At 42.6% G+C, this 20,631-nt stretch overlaps 2 protein-coding genes across 2 annotated transcripts in view; one reads left to right on the forward strand and one right to left on the reverse strand.

The window, feature by feature from the left end:
• GPR39 (G protein-coupled receptor 39) overlaps nucleotides 1-2,501 on the forward strand; it is a 72,308-nt gene extending 69,807 nt beyond the window's left edge. The window contains exon 2 of the mRNA XM_013100310.5: nucleotides 1,987-2,501. Coding sequence (XP_012955764.4) covers nucleotides 1,987-2,501 — 515 coding nt within the window. The remainder of the gene's footprint in view (nucleotides 1-1,986) is intronic.
• On the reverse strand, nucleotides 1,194-20,508 carry LYPD1 (LY6/PLAUR domain containing 1). Its single transcript, XM_021272931.4, has 3 exons — nucleotides 19,775-20,508; nucleotides 19,059-19,196; nucleotides 1,194-3,086 (listed from the first exon to the last, which is right to left on the reverse strand). The coding sequence occupies exons 1-3, from the start codon at nucleotides 19,824-19,826 to the stop codon at nucleotides 2,851-2,853; spliced, it is 426 nt and encodes a 141-aa protein (XP_021128606.1). The 5' UTR covers nucleotides 19,827-20,508; the 3' UTR covers nucleotides 1,194-2,850.
• Between the last annotated feature and the right edge of the window lie 123 nt (nucleotides 20,509-20,631).

The following is a 20,631-nucleotide window of genomic DNA, read 5'->3' on the forward strand; positions in this document are numbered from 1 at the left end:
GGCAGCCAAGCAGGGGCACAGGACTGTGTAAAAACAGGGATGAGAATAAGGAGACTGTCGGTAACGGAAGTAAGGGGAGTTAAAGAACATGAAATGGCAAAGACGTCTGCTTTTATCACTTGCCTACTAAAAATAGGCTTCCTAGTTGTCCTCCCCCCCAACCCTGTGAATCTATTGCTGTATTTTTCAGCTAGGCTACTTCCCCATCCTTCCAAAATTACCGTGACGTGAAGTGACTACTTTTGCTGTGACATTAAGCGATTAGGGAAGCACATGAGCAAAAAGACGACTTTTATTTGGTATCTGTCATTCAGTGAGATCATAATTATGGCTTTCATTAAGAAAATCAACTTCTTTAAGAAAACCTGACGTTTCTTGCCTTTCCTTTGATGGAGATGGTGGTGGAGGGAATGGGGAAATACCCTGTCTAAGTTCTGGCAGTTTCAAAGAAAAAAGCTTGATTTTCTTCCACCCTTCCCCTTACATTCATGTCTGCTCACTAGTAAAATACCATTTTTCTGGCTTGAAAACAGTGGGAATGTACTGTTTCAGAACTGCATTCCTACAGTGATCTGTTTAGTGGGGGCATCTGCCATTCTAGACAGGTAAGAAAACCTTTCTGTGCTTCTGCTGGGAAAGGAGGCACAGCACTCCAGGAAATAAAAACCACAAGTGTCTCTGGAAAGGCAAACCACGCACCAGCAAGATACTCTCTGCTACTTTGTGCACTTGCAGCAGGGAAGGCAGCCTGCAACTTGCACTCCCTCTGAAGCACTCGCATAAGGCACGCTTCCTGCAAAGAGAAAAACAAAGCGGGAGCAGTAAACCTGTGGCTCTATTTTGTTTCAGAAGTAGAGCTTTGAAGGGGAGCACTGTAGAGGAATTATCTCCTGTACCTCATGGTTCATGTAAGATGCCAGCACATCTGTGTGCTGGAAGTGGGTGCCAGGGAGGACTGGGGTGCCCGTCCTGGGTGCCCATCCCCTGCTCCATCTCCTGGTGGGCGCTGAGCTCTCCCATCACCAACACGTTTCTCCAGGGCTGCACTTCTGAGGATGGCATTGCTGCTGCAGCTCCGCTGAGCAGAAGCAGTGTTTTCAGACATCCAGCACTTAAGCCACCCCCTTTTTAATGCCATCAGTGATGCAGCAATGTGTATTTATATCTACATATAAATACAAAATGGTCGGATACCACATTTTAAAGCATAATTTATAATCCGAAACTGTTTACACTTTCATGATTAGGCTTGGGTTTTTCTCATTTACATTCATAATTTAATTCCACTGGAATTTGATTTTAAGAAAGCCCAACAAATCTTAATTACCATAAAAAGATCCATACATATTTTACTTAAAAATATCTTCTGTAAGAGGAAATTTACCAAAAATAACACCAAATATATTACTATGCATACAGTTTCTTCTTTTTTTGTAAAGTACAAACAAGAATCTGATCTCTTTTGGGTATTGCCTGATCTTATATGGCTATAGGTTCTATTTATTTTGTTCATTTGTTTCTCAAAATAAAGGGAAAAACATAAAAAGTGTAAGAACACAGACCAAAACAAAGACCCATTCTTTCCAAAGATATAGGCATTGATGAAAGAACACCTTGAAAACTAATAAATGGCAACAGGTACAAAGAAACACTATCCAAGCACTGTGCGATCTTTTGTCCGTAGCATATGCTGCAATGACCTCGTAACAGTAATTAAAACAAACAAAAAAAGCTACTGGCAGAAAAAGCTGTTAAGCAAAACACTGAAAAACTGGTAGTGTTTCCTAACCAGTAAGTGCAGAACTGATACTAGGTCCTTTGTTTTTTTCCCCCTACATACGCACACTTCTCCCTCCGAGACAAGGCTCTCAGACACGTGATTTTTGGGTGGTCCTTTGGGGACCCAGGCGTTGGACTTGCTGATCCTCGTGGATCTCTTCCAGCTCGGGATATTCTGTGACTCTGTGCTTCTCTGTTTGTTCACAGGGCTGATTGTTGCAACTCTGGCAATATGCTGGATGCCAAACCAGGTTAGAAGGATCATGGCTGCTGCAAAACCAAAGCAGGACTGGACTGTCCCCTACTTCAGAGCATACATCACTCTTCTTCCCATAGCTGACAGCTTCTTCTTCCTCAGCTCCGTGGTGAACCCCCTGCTGTACAACATCTCCTCTCAGCAGTTCCGCAGCGTGTTTCTGCAGGTCCTCCGCTGCCACCTGACCATACAGCACGCCAACAAAGAGAAGTTCCTCAGAGCCAACCTGAACTCGACAGCCAGGAGCAGACGGTCCCTGCGCCCGCTCTTCTTTTCCTCTGTGCGCAATTCTTCCACCAAGAGCAGCAAGAAAGTTTTTTTAAGTACTTTTCAGACTGAGACCAACTGCAGTCCACAGAAACCAGGTCTTGCATCACTGGAGCCCAGCTTGGAAGTAGTGCCACTGAAGATGAGCTCAGAGCCCACTCCAGACACACAAACCAGCCTTTGTGAAAATGAAGTATGACTTCATATATAAGGCAAAGTTAACGATCAGCGATGAACTTAAAAACGTGAATTAAAGTGGCTGAGGAACTGACTACATCTTAAATGCAATAACACAGATGGATTTGTTTCCAGTTATGCAAAAAGAGCAGGAGTTCTGGATCCTGCTGTTTAGATTTTTAAGTGCACACTGGAAATTCAATCTGCTAACTGAATTCATTAGCTGCCAAAAATGTCAGCCTCTTTCTCCCCACAGCCACTGAACTTCCCTCGCTGCTGATAGGGATTTGGAAACAAATAGAAAATAATTGCAGTGTCTTTGAAGAAAGGAGACAGAACAAACTGTGCAGAGCAAAAAACTTGCTCGAAGTTTAGCAATACAAAAACAAGAGAGACAATTTAAGGAGCAGAGCAGTGGTTATCACGTGTGCCCTCGGCACCACACCAGAATTCCCTCTCTTCTTCGGCCGGGGTCCATTGCAGAGCGGAGTGTTGCAGCAGCTGATACAAACAGAGTTCACTTTCCCAGGAGAGCAAAAAGACTGATATCCGGCAGAGGCTATCAGACAGGCTGCTGAAGATGCGCAGGATTTGCGATACATGATTCCTGTGACACAGAACAAAGGTTACTCAGCTTGGTACAAACCTAGCTTTCCTTTATAACATGACTCACGCTTGAAAACTGTTGCAAAACCAGTTAAATCTCCAAAGCAATGCTGGTGATTAAGACACAAACCTGAGCTGGGACGTGACTACCAGCTCTGCACTGCAGGAGGATCATGGCCACCCTTTCTGGCATTTTTTTCTTTTATTTAACTCTGGTTGGAACCAAAAATACTTGATTCACATAATGTACAGCAAAATGTATTTTATAACCAGAATTTTCCATGTTTTGGAATACATTGTTTGAATAGCTACAACTGGAATGCAGTTAGTTTGAAAATTACTTTTTGATGCTGAATGTGTCTGAATTAAGGTGTCTCCATAGCTACTGTTTTATATGCTGTTAATTTGCCTTTTAATGTGTTTTTTTTCCCTTTCTTGTTGCTTTGCCACACAGACACAAGTAACCAAGAGTAAAAGGAGAATGACTCTCAGCAAAACTTTCTTCTTCTCTACCCCACTTTTTTATTTTAAAGAAAAACTAGAAGTACTTTTCCAAGTAATCGCAGTTCTTGCTCTCTTTGAAGTTTAATGCTTCAACAAATAATTTCCATTTGGACAGAAATGGGTTTTCTGAATGTCTTTTATTTATAAATATGACTAAATTTAATCTATTTTAATTAGTTAACCTAATTAAATTTATAACTTCTCAAATTCTTCATATCTGAAAAAAACATGTACATTCTGATGCACATAGCTGTTATTTTAAAATGTTCCATAAAGGCTATAAAATAAATAGTTGTCTTTCCCCTCCCATCCACTCCCAAACACAGCAGGAACCAGTTGCGGCAGTTCCACCTCTCATTGCTCTAAAATTTTCCCACAAGTGATACAGTAGAAATTGTGCTGGACAATGGCATGCACCATCTACATACTGGAGGTTTGCTCGTATTGTCTTGTGGTTGCAGAAAGAGGTAAATATTTCTAAGGCTAATAAAATGATTCCTTTAGAACATGGGATGCTCAAAAGGATTTTTCTTTTCCCCTCTGAAGGACATGGGACCAGGATTTCCTCAGACAGTGCCTCCAAACCCTGAAGCATGGTTTCATAACATTTCCTAAACACACAGTGATTAAGAATTGTTTTTTTATTATTGACAGAAACGAGGCAGGAAAGTAACCTGCAGGTACTTGTTAAATCCCCAGGAACTTCAGAAACAAGCATTGCAGCACCTACACCGTTCAGTAGATACTTCTGCAGTAGCAACTGGCACCACACTATGAAGTGCTGTGTGTAGCAGCAAAATACTGTTTATCTGGGTAATGTTCAGAAAGAAGGATTTCCTGCCTTCAGAGGATCTTAATTAAAGCAGTTCTTTTGTACTGTCACTACCTCGCTGCCATTCAAACAATGTGAGGACTTCTCTGCTTTTTGTTGTCCCTCCTGCCCCAAATCTGAACTCTGAGATGTGTTTTAAGGCTGTCAGGTTAAACTCAAGAAGAGAAGCCCTCAAGACAGTATTAAATCTTTCTCTATCTCCAGTGAGCTTCAATCAATCAACACAGCAGGTGGAGTCTTTTCTTAGGAAGGTAGAGGAGCTACAGGCGGCTCTAACCATACCAGCAACGGCTGACTGATCAGGAGGCACAATATTGGTGTAGGTCACAAAAAGGAGAGCTCTGGCCCTGCTGACAAACCATTGCCAAGGGGCCTCGACTATGCTGCCATCAATAGGCTTATGATACTGACATCTCAGTAGATGTCTCCCACAAAGATCTGGTATTTTGTCCGAAGTCTTCCTACAGCTGAGGCAGACGTGACACTTCCCATGGCTGCAGTTAACTTTTTTCTTTCCCTTTCTCTCCTGAAAAAAAAGAAGTCCTACATTCAGTGGAACTAAACACAGTGGTTGTTTTCCCCCCTCTAATCCAGCACCTCTTCATCATCTATTCCTTCCCTACAGCTACAGCCACCTGCCTAACTCAGCCATTCTTCAGTCTTCCATACACAGCAGCAAATCTCAGTTTTCTCCTCAAAGCCCATGTCTGCCAAAAGCTTTTGACATTGGCAGATTTGCTACTCCCATTGTTTTATAGATCATTGCCTGTCTGCCATTTCTTTTTTGTGGAATTCCTGCAAGGCCCTGTTCTCAACAGCAAATGATTTAGCAAAGTCCCTGAAAATATCATATACCTTGCAATATTCCAGTAGACTAGGAGATGAGAGCTGTACAGTGCTGTGAACAATTAGGCAATGTGCTCGGATGCATGTTTTTCACCTGACAACTCCAGGAGACCTCTCCTGCAGAAATCGAAGTCCTGCAGCGTAACTCCAGGCATTTACAACAGCTCTGTTCTACAGGATAAATTCCACAGAATAATCCTGAGCTCTTTTTAAAGTCAAACCCCAATATTCCGGCACAGACCAGAATTTTACAACTTTAGCACTGGAGTTTCACACACATGGACCATGTTCACGCATAAATAGAGAGAATAATCTCACCAGTAATAAAATCCCATTGTAATGCTTCTCCTGTGTCTTTTCTGTAACTATTTTTTTCCAGTTGGAAATTCCACTCCCAAATGATTGTTTACTCCCATTTCCAGCTATAATCTGAATTGTAACAAGATTCTTGACAGAATTAAAAAAAGTCATCACTTCCATCAGTTTTTCAATAGCTACTAAGTTAAGACATCCTCCACAGCCAAGCTTTCTTTTTTCTTTAAATACTTATGGATCCTTTTCAGCTCACAAATTAGATGTTATTGTACACTAATTAAGCTTCCAAGAATTTATGAAGCATCAGGCGTGAACTAAACTTGATCAGGATAAAATGGCTGTCCCTCTTCTGTAGTTCTGTAGTATCTTTATGGCAAGACATAATGAAAATGAAAACAGGCATAGAAGATTAATGGAAAAAGAAAGAACATTGCTACTACAAGAGTGGCATTTTTAGAACATTTCAGCCACAAGTTCACTTTTTTTTTTTTTTTTTTTTAACTTTGAGTGTCAGAAAGGAATGACACCCTTAACTGTATGATTTAAAGGCAGGAAAATACTCTTAAGCCTTTTTCACACCGTATTGTGATTCCAGTGAAATAAATTGTGGTAGAAAATAAATTAGCACAACTGACTTCCATGATTCAATGCCAGAAGCACTACCCCTCTTGCCCCAGCAATGGCTTAATATACCACAGCTACTGCAGTTGACCACTGGCTTAGAAATCCTAAAGGCCCAGGAGCAGGCTGTCCCCACATGCTAAGAGATAAGTCAGTGCAAAAGAAACCAGCCTGGCAGACCAGAGAGCTGTGGCTAGAGCTCAGGAAGAGAAAGAGGGTTTATAGCCTTCGGAAGAAGGGGCGGGCACTCAGGAGAACTGCAAAGATGTCATGAGGCTGTGCAGGGAGAAAATTAGAAGGGCCAAAGCCCAGCTGGAGCTCAATCTGGCTATTACTGTCAAAGACAATAAAAAATGTCTTTATAAACACACAAAGAAAAAAAGGAGGACTAAAGAGACTCTCCATCCTATATTAGATGTGGGGGGAAACAGTGACAAGGGATGAGGAAAAGGCTGAGGTACTTACTGCCTTTTTTTCCTCAGTCTTTAGCAGCCAGACCACTTGTTGCCCCCTGAGCTGGTAGATAGGGAGAGGGAGCAGAATAGAGACCTCATAATCCATGAGGAAATGCTTAGTGACCTGCTATCCACTTAAATGTGTGCCAGTCTATAGGTTCAGGTGACATCCACCCAAGGGTACTGAGAGAAGTGCTAGTCAGGATGTTTCCATCATTTATCAGCAGCCCTAGCTATCAGGGGAGGTCCCAGTCAACTGGCAGCTAGCAAATTTTTCGCCCATCTACAAGAAAGGCTGGAAGGGGGATCCAGGAAATTACAAGCCTGTCAGTCTAACCTCAGAGCTGGGGAAGCCCCTGGAGCAGACTATCTTGAACGCCATCACAGCACTTACAGGGCAACGAGGCGATCAGGCCCAGTCAGCAGGGGTTTATGAAAGGCAGATCCTGCTTGACGAACCTGATCTCCTTCTACAACAAGGTGACACACTCAGTGGATGAGGGAAAGGCTGTGGACGTGATCTACCCAGACTTCAGTAGGGCTGTTGACAACATTTCCCATGGCATTCTCCTGAAGAAACTGGCTGCTCAAGGCTTGGATGGGTGTACACTTTGTTGGGTTAAAAAACAGCTGGGTAGCTGGGCCCAAAGAGTCGTGGTGAATGGAGCTAAATCCAGTTGGAGGCCAGTCGCTAGTGGTGTCCCCCAGGGCTCAGTACTTGGGCCAGTTCTCTTCAATATCTTCATCGATGATCTGGATGAGGGGATGGAGCGCACCTGCAGCAAATTTGCTGGTGACACCAAGTAGGGCAGGAGTCTTGATCTGCTTGAGGGTAGGAAGGGTCTGCAGCGGGATCTGGATAGGCCGGACCGATGGGCTGAGGCCAACTGCATGAAGTTCAACAAGTCCACGTGCCAGGTCCTGCACCTGGGGCACAACTACCTGTGAAGCACCTCTCCTGTGAAGGCAGGCTGAGGGCACTGGGGTTGTTCAGCCTGGAGAAGAGAAGGCTTTGGGGAGACCTTGTAGTAGCCTTTCAGTACCTAAAGGAGGCCTACGGCAAAGCTGGGAAAATACCCTTTGTCAGGGGGTGCAGCGATAGGACAAGGGGTAATGGCTTTAAATGGAAAGAGGGGAGATTTAGAGCAGACATTAGAAAGAAGTTCTTCACTGAGAGGCCCTGGCACAGGCTGCCCAAAGAAGCTGTGGCTGCCCCATCCCTGACAGTGCTGAAGGCCAGGCTGGATGGGGCTTTGGGCAGCCTGGGCTTGCAGGAGGTGTCCCTGTTTATGGCAGGGGGTCCGGAATTATATATTTAAGGTTCTTTCCAACTGAAACTATTCTGTGACTCTGTGAAATGCCACTCTCCTTGCTCCAGCTAATATACCACAGCTACTGCTGTTTGCCCACTGAGCTCAGGTAGGACAACAGCATCCTTTCCACATTATCTGTGGAAAACGAATTGCTTTTTTATCACAAGGATGTCCTTCCTCATACTTGACACTTGCAGTGGTTTATTTTAGTGTTGAGCCAGTTCTGAGATCTTCCGGCACCATCTGCCACCAGCAGTCTGAACAGCAGACAGTGCTTCAGAGTGGTTATCTGCCTCGTAAGGCTCATACCACAGACAACTGCTAATTACTGGATATTCTTGCTTGAGCAATCAGCTTGATACTGTCATTAATGCATCACACAGAAATATAATTGCCAAACTTTGGGGGAGCTCTTCTTCTATCTACAAATGTTCTGAGTTTCTGGCTGGGTAAGGACAGCTCATGTTTTGTACTCTGCTTTTATCGGGACAGGGTTGTTCCCAGCTACCTACCCTCAACAGTTTACACTGGTGCACAATTACTGTATGTGCTGTGCATTCTCTTGGTAGCTGAGTACTGAGTAATTCAGCCTTTTCACTGATTCAGCAGGGCAGTGTGTGCTATGCATATGCATAGGTACTATAAAGATGTTTTACTATAAAGTATCTATTGCTGACAGATTGATTTTCCTTCATTTTAGCCTCAAGGCCTGTGTGGTTGGCTGAAGATGCACTTTACCAGTACTTTTAAGAAGAGAGGGGAGTAGACAAGGCTGGAGTGCCTGTGTGACAGTGCAGTAATACTCCACCCCCTCTTCCACACGCACCTACTACACATTAAAACAAACAAAAGACACCAACAAATAAACAAATCCAACACTCTGAGGTAAAACCAAACATTGACAATTTACTCCTGGACTGAGCAACCTGCCAACCTTATGCTTCTCTCTGCCCCATCTGATCATACATTGAGAGAGTGTGAAGGCCCAGAACTATTTCTGCAGCATTTCTGCCCTATTCCATGCAATTAAGTGATGAAGGTAAAGGTCCTGAAGGCTGTTCCATAGCTCCGGTTTGCAATACCGATTTTCTCATCAAGATCCACACTACACACACACCCGAGAACTGTATTGCAATGCTCAAAGCCCCTGCTTAGCTGCTGTCTAGCTCCACACATCCACACCCTGGTACTCTGTTTCAGTCGCATGCAGATGCATTCAGTCTTGATAGCAACAAACAATTGATGCTACAATTTATTCAAATCTAAAATATGAGAGTTCTTCCACCTACCCTGTCTGCAAAGCTCAGTGCATGTTGTCTACATGTTGAGTAGCAGCTAAACATGTTTCTGGGACAACAACAAGGTGACATCATACCTACCTACTTCTTACACCGTATATAAAAGACGTTAGAATATCCAAACATTTTTTCCTACTGCTTTTCTTACTGCTTATTAGGCACCTCAAATTCTTCTGCTATAGAAGGTGCAGAGAAAAAAGAGCAAGTCTGACCCACCAACCTCAGAGCCAACCATAATCCTAAAAATAGGTAACTTTGCTTTGCACCTGTACACTGAAGACCATCCTTCAGTAAAAGTCTTTGAAGCCAAACTCGGCAACTAGATACCACACCCAAGATCCATGACCTCATTTCCAAAAAAGACAGCCACCTTCCCACTTGATGACCCAACTACTCTTAACCTGTTTCCTGCAAAGATACACCTCAGCAAGAAACTGCTGCACTCTGCTCTACACCAGAACTGGCTATGGCCACAAAACTGGTAGCTGTAAGTTTAACTCACACCAAACACACAATGCTGTTTAGCCCAATGCCAACTCTTTCAAGCCAAACATTCTATCTGTTGGGCTACGACTGACAAACCCTCATTAAAAACAAACAAAAACCCACACTTGCTCCAGTGTTTTGTACACATCCAACTCTGTAGGCATGAACTCTGTAGGCATGAAGTCATATTTGTCTTCTGCAATTCCTTCCACAATACTGCTTTAGAGAAATCTTCTCTGTGTACTCCAAGCATGCAGGCTGCATCAAATCTTCTGCAGTGCTGGAAGAAACTCTGTGCCAAGCAAGGGTTCAGGAACAAGTCATCCTTGAGCAGTCACAAAATCCCCTTGTCCAGCTTGGAGTAGGAGGTGTGGATGTACACACAAGCACAGCTTCAAGCATGTAGGGAAGTTCTGTATCTTAGGATAAGTAACTTAAAAAAGTTAGCAGATAGGTGAACATAAATTTTGAGGTGTACCATTAACAGACTTTGGCAGAAGTTATCCCCTTGTGTCTTTTAATCTTTGTCTGTCTCCTTCAAACAAGAGGTGGAAAACTGGCCAACAGTGGGCACTTCGTATTACAGCACACACAACCCCTGTGAAACCTGTAGTTATCTAGTATTAGCATATTTTTATGATTTGCATGCCATTTGTTTCGTGTTATTTTCACGTTCATAAAGACAAGCCCGAGGACCATGTGTTTGAACTGATACTCCTCCTCTGTTACAGTATCCCCAATAGCTCCAATTATGTTATTTCACAGCAGTCAACGTTCAGTCCTGGTAAGTCTGCAAGTTTTCCTTTTTGTTGTACTTGGACTTGTTGTCTTGTGTGCCTACCCACACTTTGACTTTGGTTTCGATTATATATCAACCTTTATTTCTTGTCCTAAACTGTCATCCCTCCAGTTGAGTGAAATTCAGCACCCAGCAGGAGTTATAAAAGTTCTGTGATGTATGCTGAAACCTAAAACGAGAACTTACTCTACAGCAACACGTAAACATTTAATACCCTTTTCTGAAGCACATAAAATATACAATGTGACTATTTCTGGATTTTACTGTACCAGTAAAGTTCAAAATTGCATTCAAAATATAAAGAAATACATTTCTAAGTTCTAGTTTTCATATTAGGTTTTGTGCCCATCTTTTTATGACATCAGTGGTTTTGCCATTATAAATTGTCTGCTCCTTAGCTAGAACCTGCTTGCATACTTCATACAGTGACAGAGGCAACAGTTCCCATTGTGACTTGCTGTCTTCTAGAGATCTTATAATAATCTTCTAGATTATGTTTCAATAGAAATGTTTCATCTAATAAGGTTCTAAATATCTTAGAAAATGACTGAATGTTGGAAAGGTAACATTCTTCCAACGCTGTGCTTCCATGCACAGTCATGGTTACAGCTGGATCATGTTTATATTGGTTTAAAACAGAATTTATGCTGGGGAAGCTTAATTTATTTATTTATGATTGTAAGTGCAAAGTTAGGAAGAGAAAGTTTAAAGTATAACCACTATAAAGTATAACCATATCCAACCACATCCTCTGTGCTTCATTTTGCACAAACTCTTTCTATCCCATCTTCTCAGCTTTCTTTCTGGAGCTCATGAGTGGGTTAAATAATTTGTACCTTGCTAGAAATTCTCATGAAATGTACTAAATGCCTTATAAACAACTAATTAAATACTACAAGCAAGGATAATCACTGTTCTTTAGTTGAAGAAACTTAGGCACTGAAATTAGGTGACCTGAAATCTTTTACAAAGCTGGGACACATACTTCCCGATTTTTAATCCTGTGTTTTAGGACCACAGCTATTTCATCCCTATCTCCTCCCTTTGATGTGTTCAGTAGGCAAGATAAAAGCATATCCATGCGATTAGACTCTTATGGAGTACATAATTCTGAAAGAAAAAAAGCAAACCGAAACCTACCTGCTCATATTAGCATATTTTCATCATAATTTTCAGCGAAAACTCACAAATCCTCCTACAGGATCACAAACCCTCCTATATCTGGTGTATTTTAAAATTATTTTTTGCACTTTTTTGTGGAAAATAATAGGAGGTTTTCGAAAATGAAATAATGGCCTCCTCATTCTCCTTCTGACCTGAACTTCCACATCATCTTGCAGAAATTAAAACATTTTAGAAGAAAACTGGATAATCGTTGACCGACAGATGACAGCAGTCTGGATTACCGTGCTATCTCTTCATAAATCGTGCCTTCTAATTCTGGTACTGGAAATCTGAATCAAAACTACACTGTTAATAATGTAAATAACAGCACAAAGTAGCCTTTATTACTGCTTGCAGCATCACAAAGCAGAAGCAAGGCATTCAACTGCTTAAAAATGCATAGACGGAGAAAGTTAAGTACAGCTGCTAATGCTGGTATTATCAAGCATTTTTTAAAGCCACTGGAGGCTACAAACCAAAAGGCAAAGCTCAACTTTCACCTGCATGTCTAATTCTTTTGTTTCCTACTGTCCTTATTAATTTCTCTGCTCACTAATGGGGACTTAGAGCCAAGCATTAACAAATTAATTCTTTCAAGCAAAGCTGGTTCACAGTTCTCCATCATCTGTATGTTCATGCTACAACAACAACAACAAAAGGAAATGCCTTGGATATCAAGACCAAAATATACTTTATCTTCTAGCAAGAGAGGTGAACTTGGACTTCACTTTCAGGCTTGTGTGTCAGCATTTTTCTTGACACAATCCGTATCTGCTGAAATGAAGTGGAAAGCCACAATCCTTTATGCCTTTACAAAATTATATACTTCTGTAGTAAGTCCCATAAATAATTTTACATGCAAAATGTCTTGATACATCTTACTCACTGATGATCTTGCCAATTCCACATGATCTTGCCATTCATGTGGAATGTCTCACATGTTTATACTGGTGTGCTGCTATGGTGCTAATGGATTTTAAAAATCCATTCAGCTTTTATAGCTTAGTTATTTTATACCTACAGTTTTATAACCTGTTCAACTTTAGAACAGGCTTGGCCTGTTTATTTGTTTATGTATATTTTCCCCACATTCATAGCATCATTGCTAATTTGGCAAAGTAGGTTACACCAACCCTTCCAATAAATGTCCAGACTAAAAATGAAAAATGGAGATGAAAAGAGTTTAGATCTAATAAAAATGCATTTGCCTACATTTTGATAAAGTCACTGGAAGCTACGAGAAGTGATAGGGTCAGTCCACAGGGAAGGTTTTGGAAATGCAGATCACTTGTGTGTGAAGTGCAGTAGTCTTAAAGGAGGTTTAAAAGATACCAGGCTGTGTGCACTGTATCCTCCCCAAATTCAATTGTATACCTTTCATACAAGTCTGAGAAATAGAAAAACATAAAAAGCTATTGTCCATGTCCGGTGAAAAATGAAATTCACTGGACCAGTTACCACAACTTCCTTAAAATAATACAGCCCTTCATCACTTTTGCACTTGGATATTTGTCATGACTTTTGAGTCATAAACTACTTGAACTGTTAACTCTGCCATTACTCTTGTGTATTTAAAGACAGTCAAAACAGCAACCTATTAAGTACTGTCCATAATTTCTCCTTAGCTGATGCACTTAGTTCGGTTCATCATGTGTGTCTGGAAGTTTTCCAAGCAACTCAAAGATTGGAAACAATTTCCTAAGAAAAGCTTTGGCATCTGGAAAGTGTTTCTGAATGGAAATATATCCACAGCTCTAAGTTTTCAGCATGCAGTACAAATTACCAACATATACTGTATGCTTTTTATTCAAGCCAGCATCAAAAACAAATAGCATGCTTTCAGTATTACTGTGTCTTCATTTAATCGGGTACCCAACAGTAGGAGGTACGATACAACAACTGTCACATGCTAAGTTTTTTTTTAATTGTCAATAAAGATTGTATTACACTTTAATTTTAAAAACATATCAAAAGTTGAATTGTTTTAATAAGCCTTGGCCAAAAGGGACAGTGTGGAGGGAAAAAAAGATTCACTGCCAGCTCAGTGTATGTTCCTTACTGTTTCTAAACGGATACTGGAGATACAGCTATTACCTGAAAAACTTTAATGTCTTCAGAATTGCTGTAGGCATTAAACTGTGTTTGCTATTTTAATCATTTAGTCAATACATGTGCACCAGAGTATAATTTCCCCTTGATACAAATGTGCAGTTAGTATTAGTACTAATGGATGCTACGCATGAAAACAGAGAAGAGTATGCGCTTCTGTAACCCTGAACAGCCACACACAAAGCAGTTTAAGCATGGCAGCAACACAGTAAGATTGAAAAATAAATAAATCATAAGTAGAAAAGTTAACGTAGGCCAAATCACGGCACAACTTAAGACACTGCTTTCCTCTGCTGGATAAATCAAGTAACTTGGAAACCAATACTGAAGAAAGTAAAGAAAAAAAAAATTACAACGGTGAGATGATCATCTTGTTCCTGATGTTCCCATGCACTACTCTTAAGCATACAATTACAGTAATTGCTTTAATTACATTGCAGGATGATTACATACAATGTAAATACATTAGAAAGGTCATTGTAAACCAAACAAATAAGAAGTTTCTTACTGTAGATTAATAGAAGCAATGAGCTTGTTTTCCAATTCATTTGCAAAGGGAAATTCATAAACAATCTTAGTTTTATATATACAGATGTTATAAAATATCAGCCTTGTTATTGCACATCCTTCCCCCCCCATACTAAGAAAGATATTTCGTGAAAGTATGTTCACTGCTACATTACAGCACAAAGTATACTGTTCAGAACATTTACATAGGCAGGTTTACTTACAGTAAGGTCTGTGAAATTTGCATTTGCTGCCTTCTGCGTTGATGGTCTCATCCTTCAAGCTCAAGTCCTTTCTGAGCTATTCATATTGCAAGTTTCATTTTGCCCTAAGTAGATTTTAGATCAGCTTTAATGCTCAGAGGCTGAGCTCTTGCCCTAAGTAAAAGGTAAACATTAGGTTTTCTATGACGTATGTATAAAAGCACATATATATTATAGACTCATATAAGTATCATCAAGATGTTTCATCCGATCCCAGTACACCATGGGATTTCTTTGTCCCTACTTACATTCTAAAATGCAGCAGCATGGAAATTTCTGAGTTAAAAGCCCATGGAGGGAAAGGAGAGAGGCAAGCAGGATGAAGGGGTCTGCCATGGGTATTTCCACAAAGTATCTGCACGTGGAATTATTATAAGCAAGAATTCTGATCCTTTGTCAAACATTTCATTTATGCTGTTTTCAAACACCAGCATATCCAGCTAAATGCACTGGAAACTTATCCCTTATGTTACTTTCTACGGGACAAAAATTACTTGGTGTAGTCTTCAGTGCCACATCCCATGTTCACCGTTCTTCCCTCTAAAAGTAAAAAGCACCGATAACTTAATCTCTAAAAAACAAATAATAAATTAACAAAGTAATTTGTAAGATTCTGCTTCACAGGCAAAATCTTGTCCTTCTGTCTATCCCACTGCAGCAGAACATTAGCATAACTGCATAAAACTTATGCCAGCAAAAATTTTAAATAAAACTCTGCTTAAAGTGAGAAAAATATTTTGTCATTTACTTGACAAAGGCTCTAATTCTGTGCACTGATAAATCCCCAAGTGCAACTAAAAATAAATTGCCATAGCAAAGCGCATCTTTGCAGGGGAGACAGAGTTATCCTAGTTCCACGTTATCACTCAGGTACATACTTAATTACTGCTGGATTCTCAATTCATTTTAAGTTGTGCACTGAAGCAAGTTTCTACCCAACAATACCAACAGCTGGGATACCATGCCCGCCTATCTGATTCAAAACATAAGTGACAAATACCTGCATTCTGAGCTACTCCCATCAGAGGCTGTCACAATAATAGCTGCTTTTTGAAGCACTGGCTTAGAAATGTGTCTAAGCTGCTGTTACTTCTGTCTCACCTGAACCTGAAATACGCTTTGTGAGATTGGCTCTCCAGAAATTGGGAAAATGTTCTGAGAAAATAGTAGTATTTGAAGCACTAACCCTAATTTATAGCAAATGAAGAAGGGTGGTTTGTTTAACTACAGTCGGACAGAAGGAATAATTTACAACATAAATGAAAAAACTGCATAGTCAAAGTTCTCCACTGAGTTGCTTACAGAAGTTTAATACAGAACTGAGGCTGAACCATCCAAGTGTGGCTGTGTGACTAAATAGGCACTAACAAGTGCCCCAGGAAAAAGTCACTGGCTACAAGCTGGGGACTGTGTTGTAGGCACACCACAAAATGTAAGGGGGCGACCCCCTTCACTGCTAACCAGACTGATACATATTGCAAAGGCCGGGTGACTGGATCAGTAGGTTACTCATTTAGACCATGAACTCTACCTCAATATATCACATTCAACTTTTAAATATGGTTTAGAAGAACTTAACATTTTGCTTACTGACACAGCTATATTTTACTAAGGATAAAAGTGGGTTAGTCTATAAAAATTAAATTACACTCCTTTGGCTGTATCTAGTCAAGAGGAAAAACTCTAATTATGAGATTGCATTGTCAAATAAATGCAAATTCTCATCTTTCATATTCTGGGTTAGAAACTCGAACTCAAATCTATTATAAATTAAAATCAATATTTGAAACACTTCAGCTTTCAGTGATAAGCAACAACTGAAAAAACCCACGAAGTTATGAGATGTATTGGTAGAAGTAGAATGAATTATTAAATAAAACTTGTGAGAATAAGGCATTTATATTACGCACATTTAAATATCAATTAGGAATAAAAACAATAAAGGATGATGAACTGAATCATATCAGTTTTACAACCCATTCTCTCTAGAATTGACTGAGAATAACAAACTATGCTCACAATGTAAATTTCACTCAATTTGAAATACTTAGGTTAAAAATTCTAAATTCCAGCTTGTGAATAAATTTAAATCTCGCAGCTTCAAATGAACAAGGACTGCATTTACAGAAGTAAATTAAATAAAATAGAACAGTAGTACCTGCTATGCACAGCATGCTAGTTATCTCCTAAAGGGAAAATCCAAGTACCAGCCCAGAGATGGTATAAAATTGCACAGAAAAGAAAAATACAACTTGCAAATCAATTTCTTCGTAGGAGTAAGGTCAAGTTGTTATGCATCTCTGGATGTCTAAAATCTATTAAAACTGTTCCAACTAGAATTTTCAGTGTGTCACAGACACACTGGCCAGATTGCAGTCTTGTTTGCTACTCTGTGAGAAGGAGCATGACCGCTTACCCCCAGTACATGTGGCACACAAGAGGCTGTCTCCCAACATACCCGCAGGTGTGCGCACGCACATGTGCAGCACGCTTATCCAGAAGCATCGCGCTTCAACATGTGAGTGGTTCCCCTGACTGAAAACACTCCTCTACCATCCACCTGAAGACATTACAGCAGTGTTCCTGGAAGGCTGACACACTCTGAGGTAGCACTGAATTGAAACATGAAGGACCCCAGGAAGATATTTAAAAATATAAAAACACATACACAAATGTTAAGAATTAACTGAGAACAACTGTCTATTGTAAAGGACAGGTATTTTTACATTTGTCTACATACCATATTGACAGCACTTCAAACCTCCACAGCATCAGCTCAGACTGATTAAAATTATTATTGAATCTTTGGTGTGCAGATAGCAAAACCTTCAAATATTCATTTAGAGATGCTAAGACTTTCAAAGTACCTAGCAAGCCATAACTATCTCACATCATCACCATCTTTTACAAGTAAACTTGAAATAAAATACTCCAATAAAATACAGCTTGAAGAAGACTAATGTTCCTTTAAACATGCATCTTTTTCTCTACACTGGAGAGCTTCTGAATACTGTACAGAAACAGGCACTGTGCATGATGTTACCCAGGATGATACAAAGTGCCAGCAGCTCAGCTACTGCTGAACAGTTAACAACAACTGCTAGTATTTTCATATTGCTCGTAATGCAATGATCTGCAGCTACCAGCACAAGCAGCACTAGCTAATTGATAAGCACCTTGAAAATACTGATGAATGGTTCCCTAATGCAAAAGAACCAATGTTACAGTTCAAGACAGAGGCTGCACACATTTGCTAGGAAGCGAGGGACTCCCCTGTCCCTGAACGACTCGCTGAGGAAGGACATACTTCAGCTGGATTTATATGAACAGCATAACAGTCCTTTACATCAGTAACGTCCGTGTTCTAAAGCATTACCCTCGGCTGCAAGCTGTTATGCTACAGAGAGCAAGTTCTCCTTAAATCATGGTTAAGTCCAGTCCTGCCTTTTGCTCCATAAGCCTACCACTTGGTACAGGGGTCACATCTACATGGAAGCGTACCAGTGCTGTTGCTATCTTACCCTTCTAATGCCTAAAAACACCTTAATCTCTGTTTGCAGGAAAAGCAGGATGATACAGAAACTCCAGCAAACACATTTCCTCATCATCTACCCAGCCCCAAAGTCCCTAATAAAGCTGTAGTCTTCTACACACGCAGAAAGCTACAGAGCAACACGGTGTTCTGAGAGTCAAGGCAGCTCTCTAAAAATCTCAGATTTCTTCCATGAGGCTGAATAAAATAGCAATTTCTAGCACAGCTCAAAAGACAATACGGTTGAAAAGCAGAATCACAGCTGGTTTGTGAACACATTTATCTCCAAATATGCTAACTCAATATTAATTACAGTAAGGGAAAAACCTCCTTAGACTTAGAAAATGAGCATAGCAAATACATCCATTTATGCCCTCCCACTCTGCCCCGAACTCAAAAAAAAAAAAAAATTAAAAAAAAATTGTTCAGTATATTCTTCTCTCCCTTTTGCTTGATGTTTTCTTTTATGGATGAAAGCAAAGATGACTAAACTTTCCTTCCCTTAAGATAAACCTTCAGAGTATATGAATTGCTAGAGTAAATAAAAGAAAGGAGGGAATTATTAATTTAATGCTCTTTCCTTACATCTCTTGGGGAAAAAAGCCATGTAATTAACTGTAATGAGATTAAACTAACTTGTTGTTATTAATTTCCCAGTGCTGGGAAACTAAATCTGAGACCTGTAAGACTGAGCATTAACAGCTTTATCAACATTTGGCTTATATCCTTCAGTTTTGACACCAGTTTTAAAGGGAAATGATTAACTCTATTGAGTTGCAAAGTCACTCTGAAGTGTAAGAAATTGAATCAGAAGTCTCTCGGTGGGAATACCACATTTATTTGCAGCTGAAGACTGTGAAAGGGTGGAGCAAGAAGCAAAAAATCCTGCCCAACGCCAATAAACAGGAGCATAATCATGACATTCTTACCAAAACTTTTCTCCATGACTTCTTTCTGACACATATCTTGAACGTTCACTGTACAATTCACAATAAACTCTGGAGAAGAGCAGTCATTGTTCAGCTGGAACTCCTCACACTGGTAGCACTGTATTTGCAAACCAAAACCTGGAACAGACAGAGGTTTGCTCAGAATAGTAATAATATTAGAGGCAACCCAATGCGTGGCAGAAGTCCTGCTTATCCCTTTCTCTCTGCGTTTCACTGATCTTAACAGCTCTGCAGCTTCAAGTGGGACTTCGGCAAAACCAAAACGCACCCAACGCGTCTCCTGCTTCCCGGAGGCGATGCCCGGTGCGCTCAGCACCCCGTTACGAGCCGGCTCCGCTCCGGGGGGCTCCGGGGAGGGCGGGCAGGTGTGTGCCCCGCTCCGCCGGGCGGCAGCCGCCAGCAGGCGGCGGGGACCCGGCGGGGACCCAGCACAGCTCCGCACCGTGCCCTCAGCTCAGAACCGCCCGGCTCCAGGGAGAGGGACCCCTGATCCACGCCGCCGGGCTTCCTTCCCCCCTAATCCGGTGCAAACGGTTTAATTACTGTTTTGCCACGCGCAATAACAGCCGCAGAGCATCCTTCACCTCCCGCTCTCGGCACGGCAAGCGGGGAGCTCCGCGCGGCTCCGTCGGGGTGCCTCGCCCGGCAGCCGGGGCGCCTCCGTGTGTGTGTGTGTAGGGGGGGCAGCCCCTTACCTGCACCCAGGCACAATCCCCAGAAAGTTGCGGCGAGGAGGAAGAGCCGCATCCTCCCGGAGCCGCGGCCGCCGGGCTGGCGTGCAGCGGTCGCGAAGGGGCATCAGCGGGAGGGAGGCGCCCCGGGAGCGCTGCTGCCGCTTCCCCGCCGCCTTGCGCCGCGCTCAGGAGCCCCGGGAGCCTCCCTGCCCGCCTGCCCGCTCCAGCCCCGCCGGAGTTGAGCGCCGAGGCTGGCGGCAGCCGTACGAGAGGCGAGGGCTGGGGGGCGGCTCCCCCCCTCCCTCTCTCCCTCCCTCAGCACCATGTGATGCCGCCGAGCCGAGCGGGGCGGGGAGCGCCGACGGGGAAAGTTGAGAGAGGGAGGAGGGAGCCCCGCTGCCGCCGAGCCCCTCAGCCCCGCTCCTCCGCCTCCTCCTCCTCCTCCTCCTCCTCCTCCTCCACAGGTGGCGGAGCGGGGCCGGCCCCACGCGTGTCCCGCTCCCTCCGGCGGGGACCGGAGCGTGACGGGCGAGAGAACGGCCGCGGGTGGCCGCGGGCTGCCGGGCGGTGCGGAGCCGGCCGCCGCTGCCCCCAAACGGCCGCGTTGACGCCTCTGTGCCGGGGCGGGGCGGGGCGGCCGGGATGGATGGCAGGGAAGGAGGGAGGGAAGGAGGCAGGGACGGAGGCACGGAGGGAGCGGCGGGGCGCCGAGGGGCCGGCAGCCGTTGGCGGGGCGAGGCGGCTGAGGCGGCGCGAGCGGCCGGAGCCGTTGGCGGGAGCCGTTACCGGGCACGGCTGAGGCGGCGCGAGCGGCCGCGGCCGTTACGGGACCGCGCTGAGGGAGCCCCCGGCCAGCCGCCCCCCCCCCCCCCCCCCCC

Source organism: Anas platyrhynchos, chromosome 7 (genome assembly GCF_047663525.1).
Source record: "Anas platyrhynchos isolate ZD024472 breed Pekin duck chromosome 7, IASCAAS_PekinDuck_T2T, whole genome shotgun sequence".
Taxonomy (NCBI): domain Eukaryota; kingdom Metazoa; phylum Chordata; class Aves; order Anseriformes; family Anatidae; genus Anas; species Anas platyrhynchos.